This window comes from Myotis davidii, unplaced genomic scaffold, assembly GCF_000327345.1.
Source record: "Myotis davidii unplaced genomic scaffold, ASM32734v1 scaffold38, whole genome shotgun sequence".
NCBI classification, from domain to species: domain Eukaryota; kingdom Metazoa; phylum Chordata; class Mammalia; order Chiroptera; family Vespertilionidae; genus Myotis; species Myotis davidii.
In genome coordinates this window covers 7,534,033-7,543,450 of record NW_006291383.1, presented here as the reverse complement: position 1 = coordinate 7,543,450, position 9,418 = coordinate 7,534,033, and the positions used below count along the sequence as shown (strand labels likewise).

Sequence of the window (9,418 nt, the reverse complement as noted above, 5' to 3'; positions counted from 1 at the left end):
CCCGACTACAAATTAAGATTATGCTATTTACTGAGGAACAAAAAAAGACAAGCATGTATTGGAAAACAGGGGAAGCAAGGATACCCAAGTGCAAACAGATTTGTGGGGTTTGTGGCGTGTGAATGGGGAAGACTTGGTGATTTTCACAGGAGCTGTATTACTTAGGATTAGATTCAGCCATGATTAAGAGAGCAGCCAACCTATCAGTGGATTAAATAGGCTAGAAGTTCATTTCTCTCATATGGGAGTTAGGAGGAAGGCAGTCCTGAGCTATGAGGCTGACTGTGTTCTGCAAGATTCTCAGAGGCCCAGGATTTTTCCACTTTTTTGCCTTGCCCTGGGGCATGGCCCTTGTCCTCCTGATCTGGGATTCTTATTTTAGGAAGCAGATGGAGGGTAGGACAAATAAGGGGGTTGAATACCAGGCAGCTTTTAAGAAATTTTCCCAGAAACTGCCATATGCATCCCATTGGCCAGAACTTAAACATTCCTTGGCTGCAGGAGTGGCTGGGAAGTGTAATCTTTATTCAGGAACCATGTTTTCTGGCCAAAGTCTTGGGTTCTATTGCAGTGGAAGTAGGAGAGCATGTACACCAGGGCACAATCAGCTGTCTTTGCAGTGGGTCTGGCTTGTAAAGGTGATGTCAGAGCAGGATCCTGGACCCACCTTCCAAAGAGGTTGCATTTATTCTTTCAGGAATGGACAATCAGACCGTCCTGGCTGTCCAGTCGTTGTTGGATGGTCAAGGAGCAGTCCCTGATCCAACAGGCCAGAGTGTCAATGCACCCCCTGCTATCCAGCCACTAGGTGAGTATCTGCTCAGGTTCACCAATGGGAAGGGTCAGTGGCTCCCCATGAAACACAAGTGGTACTCATGAGAGGATGTGGGAGTGGACTGCCCCCTGTGGTCCCCAGGATGTGCTCTGGTGTCTGAACCTTCTCCCCTTCCTCCCAGGCTGGATGCTCAGGCTAATGCCTTTTTCTTTCTTTCTTTTTTAAAAAATATATATTTTTATTGATTTTTTACAGAGAGGAAGGGAGAGAGATAGAGAGTTAGAAACATCGATGAGAGAGAAACATCGATCAGCTGCCTCCTGCACACCTCCTACTGGGGATGTGCCCACAACCCAGGTACATGCCCTTGACTGGAATCGAACCTGGGCCCTTTCAGTCCGCAGGCCGACGCTCTATCCACTGAGCCAAACCGGTTAGGGCTAATGCCTTTTTCTGCTAAGCTCTAAGAATACCCTCTCTCAATCACTTAGTGCAGTGGTCAGCAAACTGCGGCTCCCGAGCCACATGCGGCTCTTTGGCCCCTTGAGTGTGGCTCTTCCACAAAATACCACGTGTGGGCGCGCACGTACAGTGCGATTGAAACTTTGTGGCCCATGCGCAGAAGTTGGTATTTTGTGGAAGAGCCACACTCAAGGGGCCAAAGAGCCGCATGTGGCTCGCGAGCTGTGGCTCGCGAGCCGCAATTTGCCGACCACTGACTTAGTGAATGCGGGGATCATGACACCAGGAATGGCTAGGAGTCCTGATGCTTGGCAATGTTTGTACCTTTGACCCAGAAGCCATTTCTCAGTCTCCCCTCTATGGAAAGAACAGGATGAGCATGACTCTCTCCAGTTTACAGGCCATGCCCCTAAGACAGAAAAGTTCTTTTTCTTTTTTTAAATATGTTTTTATTGATTTTAGAGAGAGAGGGAGAAAGAGAGAAACATGGAAGGGATGCCTCCTAGGGATTGTGCTCTGACCAGGAACTGAACCAGCGACCTTTTGGTGCATGGGATGACGCTCAATCAACTGAGCCACATTGGGCAGGGCAAAGGACTTTTAGAGCCCTGTGTGAGTCTGTGTGTTCAGTTATTTATTCCACAAACATATTTGAGTACTTGGGAACCATGTTGGGAACAGAGAGATACACACCTGGGTTTGAATCCTTGTTCCTGGCTCTGTGTTTTTGGGCAAGTGAGTTAACCTCTCTGTGTCCGAGTTTTCACATCTGTGAAATGGGGGTGATAGTCCTACCTCATAGGAATCTTGTGAGGATACTTGGGATACTTTTGTAGCTGTTATAAATAAGAAATGCAAGTTTCTTGTGGTTTTGTTATCAATGAGCTTGTGTTCTTATTTCCTGACATAAAAGAATTTAGACCGGGAACACTGATAAAAGCAAAGGCAGATTTACTGAGGCTCTGCAGAAGGTAAGAACACTGAGATAGGGTCCCAGGTTCTGCACACCAAATGTGGGGCGTGGGGAGTTTTATTCCTTGGGAACACAGAAGTTGCAGGGGTTAACCAACCAGAGTGTAGGTTGGCTGGCTTTTTCCTTTGTAGGAATGCTGGGGTCCCACTGAAGTATGGGTACATGTCAGTAAAGCAAGGCATTCTGGTATTGTGCAAGACTTATTATGGGATGCAGGAAGGGACTTACCCAACCAGGTATTGAGTTTGTCTCTAGGGTTTGTGGCTTGGCTTTAAATCTGAAAAACAACTTAAAAGAAGTCACGTTAGCCCTGGCCGATGTTGCTCAGTGGTTGGAGCATTGGCACATGCACTGAAGGGTTGTAGGTTTGATTCCTGGTTGAGGACACATACCTGGGTTGCAGGTCCATTTCCCACTCCTGGTCAGGTGCATGCAGGAGGCAATCAGTCGATGTTTCTCTCTCACATCCATGTTTCTCTCTCTCTTTCTCTCCCTCCCTCCCTCCCTCCCTTTCACTCTCTTTGAAAACCTATGGAGAGAATATCCTCCATAACAACAACAAAAAAAGAAATCAGGTTAATTCCTGGGTCATTGTTTTATAGCTATCTATTGATAACTGCCATAGTTCTGGCTTGGCTTAACTCGATGGAGCAATTTTTGGGAACATTTTATTCTACCTGTTTTAGTTTATTTTTCTGTTATATGAAATACCAATGGGCATTTGGGGTGGGTATGTTGAGACCCAGATTCCTTTCTTGTGGCTGTACTATCCTCAACATGCTGCCTAGGATGCGTGATCCAGCCTCTCACTTTCATTTCCACATTCCAGCCAACATGAAAGAAAGAAAGATGGAAGTGCCAGTCATACTCCTTCCTTTTAAGAAATTGCATAGACACTATACCTCTGGTCTTGTCTTGTTGGTCAGAGTTCAGTCAGTCACATGACATGTCTAGCTGCAAAGAAGGCTTGGAAATACAGTCTTTAACTAGACAGCCATATTTCACACTGAAAATTGTATTGACAGTGAATATTGAATGGCAGTTTGACATTTCTGCCACAACATGCCAAGTGCTTAGCACAGTGAGTGACCTGTGGTAGGCCCTTAGTAATGTGTCCTGTTAAGTAGCTAATCATTTAGTTTTTAATTCATTCAGCAAACATCCACTGAGGGCCTCCTGTGTGTCCAGGAGATACTGTAGTTATGGTGAAAAGTAAGACATATTTTTTCCCTTGGGGTCTCACAGGCTGGTGGCGATGGGAAAAGTGTGATATGAGAAGGCGCTGTGGCCACTGCTTTAGGAAAGCTTCCTAGAGGAGGTGACCTCTGAGCTGAGCCTTGTAGAACGAGTTGGTCTGAGTGAGGCAGCTTGACAGATGAAAACTGGATGCAAGGCCACAGAGGAGTGTGATCCTGTGGCCGACTGGGCAACTGATGAATAAATTGAGGCAGGGTAAAGATTCTGAAGTTCTCAACTTTGAAGCAAACTCTCTTTGCTATTTATTTCCTGATCCTAATTTTTCGATACCTTCATGCACATGGCTGGATACTCCCATCGGTGCCTATGTGGTTGTGAAAGCTCCTAGGAAACACAGAATTGGCACTTGTCTCATACACATGGAATCACAGAGTGCTGTTAGGTCTGCTGTCCTCCTGGTCCTGATGCAGGCCTCCTCCCATTTCTCACTGTAATCCCTGCTCCTTTATTGCTTTTCTTTTGTTACCCTCCTGCTGCTGCTGTGTGGTATGACCCCTAGATGATGAGGATGTCTTTCTCTGCGGGAAGTGTAAGAAGCAGTTCAACTCACTGCCGGCGTTTATGACCCACAAGCGGGAACAGTGCCAGGGGAGTGCCCCGCCCCTGGCCACAGTCTCACTGGCCACCAACAGCATCTACACGCCTTCGGCAGCACCCACAGCAGTCCAGCAGGCCCCACCTCCTACGAATCGCCAGGTATTCATTCAATTGTTTATTCATCCATTCAGCAAGTTTTGTGGGGGGGTTTTGAGCACCCGTTGTGTGTCAGGCACTGCAGGCATTAGGGGTACAGTTATGGACAAACAGACCAAGTCATTGCCCTCATGGGTCTGAGTAGGCAGACCGTACCCAGATTTGTAGAGAGATACTTTTTTTCAGGATGTTAAATGCAGGGGGATAGAGGATGTCATGACAAGGGTGGGAGTTTTTGCCATTTTTGTATATGGTGCTTGCGGGAAGGCTCTGTGAAGAACTGACATTTGAGCAGAGACCTAAGGAGATGAGAGAATGGTCTAGCAACCAATTTGGGGAAGAGTATTCCAGGATATGTGGTCAGCAAGTGCAAAGGCCCTGAGGCAGTTGTGTGCTGGGTTTGTTCTAGGAACAGCAAGGAGGTGAGAGTGGCTGGATCTGAATGAGTGAGGAGGAAGGTTGGAGCTGATAAGCTCAGGGAGGCAACAAGGGGATCTTGGTAGATCATGTGGGACTTGTGGACTTTTATTCTGAGAAATAGGAGCCAGTGGGGGGTTTTGAGCAGAAGGGGGATAAGGTCTGATTTACACTTTAACTAGGTCACACTGGATGCTGTACAGAGAACAGAGTTTGATGGCAGTCAAGAGAGAAAGCCAGGAGTCAATATCCATGACTATATTGCACCGTTGTACAATAGGAGACTGTTGTACAAATCCAGGCAGAGGGTGGTGGCTTGATCAGGGTGATAGTGGTAGAGGTCGTGAGAAGGATGAGATTTTGGAAATATTTTGAAGAGCTTGTGGATAGATTGAGTGTGAGGTGTGAGGTGTAAGATCAAGAGAGGTCAAGGGTGACTCCAGAGTTGGAGTTGCTAGTAACCAACATGGGGAAATGGCTAGGAGGAGATTTGAAGGGATGTTAGGAGTCCAGCTGGACATGTTGGATTTGAGATGCCCATTAGACTTTTAAGCGGAGGCCGCTGTGAAGATGCAGACAGATACACAACTCTGGAGGTCAGGGGAGAGGGCCCGGCTGGAGGTATCTGGAGAAGCTTCCAGAGTCCTCAGTCAGGAACACAGTTCTGGAGCAGAGACACCCAGGATGGGTCCCTTAAGGCAGTGGTCACCAACTGGTGATCCGTGAGGTCTGAAAGGTTGGCAACCACTGCCTTAAAGGATTAAAGAATCTTTATAAAGGGAGCTGGGCATGTCTCAGGATCCAGGTCAAGGATTAAATTTCCCTGACTTCCTCCTTATTTCTTTAAAACATTATCTTCATTCATTGTAGTAGACATAATTCTTGTCATCAAAATGAAAGACTTCATGCCCAGGCCCATAGGACATGTAGATTGAAACTTTTCAAGTTGCTACAGACATCTAACACTGAACACAGTTCTTTTTTTCACTCATTGAGTATGAGCTTTGTTATCAGAATATATTTCCCCCTCACCTTTTTTTTTTGTTTCCAATAAAAGGAGAGGGAAAAATTCTTCCAGTCTTAGGCGAGAAAATAACACAAACAATCGGCCCTGGCCAGCTAGCTCAGTTGGTTAGAGTGTCATTCTGATACAAAGGTTTGTTCCCCAGTCAGAGCACATACTAGAATCAGCCAATGAATGCATAGGTAAGTGAAGCAACAAATTGATGTTTCTTTTTCTCTCCCTCAAATCAATAAATAAAAATTAGAAAAGAAAGCAACAGGTAAACAAAACAAAATACCCTGTCCATCTACTAATAGGAGCAACTCACTGGCAGTTACTTGTCCCCAGGTAACTACTAACAGGTATCCTTCTCAACCTTTTAAGATACTTTCACATACTTATTTAAGTATTCACAGGAATTATATAATAGTATTATTTTGGATTTTTTAAAAATAAGAGTACAAAAAAAATAAGAGTACATAATGCACATGTTATTATAACATTTGATTTTTCATGCAGTACCTTTTGCCTACTGTATAGTATTCCACCCATGACTATATTGTACTTTTTAATCCATTGAATTATAAGAAACAACACTGTACAGAATACTCTTGTTCATGAGCTCCCTGTGGACATGTGTGCTTCTCCTGGATAGATACCAGAAGTATTATTTCTGGGTCATAGGTTATGTGCCTTACAGGGAAGTATGACTTATTACTCTCATTTGATAGATAGGAAAATGGAGGTTCAGAGAGATAGAGTGACTTGCTCAGCATCACACAGTAGCAGGAGGCATCAGAGGTAGAAATGGAACTTAGATCTGTGGGACTTCGGAACCCAGATCTTTTGCATCCTGCTCTCTGCTTCTTTCCAGAGCCTCTCACATGTTCATTCTTTTCTCTCTCTCTCCCTCCCTCTCCAGATTTCCACATACATCACAGTGCCCCCGTCCCCACTGATCCAGACCTTGGTGCAGGGGAACATCTTGGTGAGCGATGATGTGCTCATGTCTGCCATGTCAGCTTTCACATCCCTGGACCAACCCATGCCCCAGGGCCCCCAGCCTGTGCAGGTAAGAAGGGGGCTAACTTTTCACAGGATCTTATTCCAGGCCTGCGTGTTGCCTCCTGCAGATTCAGAATCTTGCGGAAAGAAGGGGGCGTGGCCCCAGCTCTCCCCCATGCTGAGGAGGACAGCCAGCCTCCCCTTGCCCAGCCCTGTGGTGGGAAGGCTGCCACATTAATGGGGACCCAGAATGTGACTTTGGAATTTCGTAGCCACAGTCCAGCTATTTTGACTCCTGTTTTTATTCTTAACAAAAGGGATCCATGTCCATTAGAAAATACACAAGAAAAGTGAAAAAAAAGAAAAGAAAAGTTTATTCATAATCTAGAAAGTAAAGTGATAATGGTAACCAGCTGCAATGTGTGTTTCTTGGTTGGATCCTGGGTTGTGGGGGGTGGAGCCATAAAGGCATTATTGGGGAAATTAGAATATGGAGGAATTTGAATATTTTAGATAATAGTATTAAATTTACATCCAACTAGAGGCCCAGTGCATGAATTCTTGCACGGCTGGGGTCTCTCAGCCTTGCCAGCGATTGGGGCCAATTGGGGCCATCTCACCCAGTCCCAGTCGGGGCCGGCTGGCCCAGGGGAGGGACCACAGGAGGTTGGCCGGCCATGGGAGGTTGGCTGTGGCCTGTGTTGAGCATCTCCCCCCTGGTGGTCAGTGTGGGTCATAGTGACTGGTCGACTGGTCATTCGGTTGACCCGTCATAAAGGTCACTTAGGCTTTTATATAGATAGATTCCTGAGTGTGATGTTTGAATTTTGGTTATATAGGAGAATATCCTTGTTTTTAGGGGATGTATCTGAGAACAGTTTTGAGGAACTAAGTGTTATGATGTATGTAGCTAATTCTCAGGTGCCTTGATGAAACAACATACATATGTGTGTAATAACTGAGTGAATTAATGAAGTATGAAGAGTGTTCAATATATTCTTTTTTTTATAGAGGTTTTTTTAAAAATATTTTTTTTATTGATTTCAGAGAGGAAGGGAGAGAGAGGGAGAGAGATAGAAACATCAACGATGAGAGAGACACATCGAGTGGTTGTCTCCTGCATGTGCCCCAACCAGGGCCGGGGATTGAGCCTGCAATTGAGGTATGTGCCCTTGACCGAAATTAAACCCTTCAGTCTGTAGGCTGATGCTCTATACACGGAGCCAAATCAGAAAGGGCTCAATGTATTCTTTTTGCAATCTTTCTATAGGTTTGGAATTTTTCAGCATAAAAATTGGGAAATCAATCAGTCCCTCATATTCTCTCCACTCAAAGCAAGCACTATCAGAATTTTGGCTTTCCTGACCTTGAATGCAAATAAAATTAGAAATAGGTTTTAAAAAACATTTATAATATACACACCTGTCTAAATGGGTCATGTTATATGCACAGTTCTGGAATTTTCTTTTCTTACTTTGCCTTTTGTTTAACCTCATTCTCTATGCCCATAACTGTACATCAATATTTCCCAAAAAGTTCATTGGAACACTGGCTCCTTGGGATTTTCCAATATATTAAGGATCTCTGGTCAAACCAACCTAAAGTGGAGGCATCCTACTTCTTCCCTTGCTTTGTCCCTGTTTTTTTCCTGCAGTAAAGAAACACTTTTGATTTTGTCATCCCAGATTTTTCCCAAAATATATTTGACTGTGGAACCCAAGGAAGAGCAATTAAAAGGAGCATCCTTTATGAAATGCTGCTCAGCATCATCGTTTTAACAGCTGTAAAGGATTCCATCATGTGATGGGTCACCCTCTACTTAGCCAGGCTTCTGTGGATGGACATGTAGGTTGTTGCCATTTTTTGCTGTCATAAAAACTGCTGGAGTAACATCCATGTGTCGATATCTTTGTCCACCTGCTTGCTTATTTTTGTAGAATAAATTCCTAGAACCCATGGCTGTGTTTCAGGGTCCATAGCCACCCACCTATGTGGTGACTCCCTAAAACGACTCCCAGGATTTAGGATGGTTGTACTCATGGCTGTGGTTTATTACAGCAAAGGGATGCATAGCAGGGTCAGAGGGAAAAAGGCACATCAGCTGGAGTCTAGAGGAATCCAGGTGTAGGTTCCCAAAGTTCTCCTCCTTGGAGGATGGGGAAGAGGCTGCACAAAGCACACTTACTCCTCCAGCAATGAAGAGCAACAACACATGTGCAGTGTTTCTGCCCAGGGAAGCACACCTAAGACTCGGAGACTCAGGCTTTTCCTGGGGATTGGTCACAGATATCCAGCCATGATGATAAAAACTCTAGACGTCCAGATGGTAAGGAAGTGTTCACCATAAATCACATTGTTTGTGCAGACAGTCTAGGTGAGTTGATACAATATGGTCAGTGCCCCCATTGGGCAAAAGAGCCTTATCAACATAGGGAACCTTCTACAAGGCAGGTTCTCAGATGCCAGTTAAGAGCCAGTCCTACAAGCAAGCCTTTCTAGAGACAGTAACATTAGGCCTGCTGTGTGAACTCATTCCTGCACAAACTGGGCCATTTTTGCTGACTTTCACAAAGGAAAGGAATAGCAGCACCTCGCTGATGGCGCCTCTGAATTCTCCCGTAACTTCGTTTCCAAGCCCCCTCTCAGCATTGTCCTCTGAGCTGCCTTGGGAGTGGCCGTTCTTCCCACATAGCTAAGGCAAATGTCTCCTCACGGATAAACAAGACAGCTGGTGTCAAGAGACTATGACGCTTTAATTTTCTCTTCTGATTTCAGAGCAGCCTGAACATGCATTCTGCGCCCAGCTACCTCACCCAGCCTCCACCCCCGCCTC

The 9,418-nt window shown here is 45.3% G+C and overlaps 1 protein-coding gene across 1 annotated transcript in view; it reads left to right on the top strand.

The window, feature by feature from the left end:
- Nucleotides 1-665: 665 nt before the first annotated feature.
- Nucleotides 666-9,418, top strand: part of ZNF341 (zinc finger protein 341) — a 41,434-nt gene continuing 32,681 nt past the window's right edge. Inside the window, exons 1-4 of the mRNA XM_006764592.2 lie at nucleotides 666-808; nucleotides 3,967-4,163; nucleotides 6,503-6,652; nucleotides 9,361-9,416. Of these exons, the coding sequence (XP_006764655.1) occupies nucleotides 700-808; nucleotides 3,967-4,163; nucleotides 6,503-6,652; nucleotides 9,361-9,416 (512 nt within the window). The 5' untranslated portion in view covers nucleotides 666-699. The remainder of the gene's footprint in view (nucleotides 809-3,966; nucleotides 4,164-6,502; nucleotides 6,653-9,360; nucleotides 9,417-9,418) is intronic.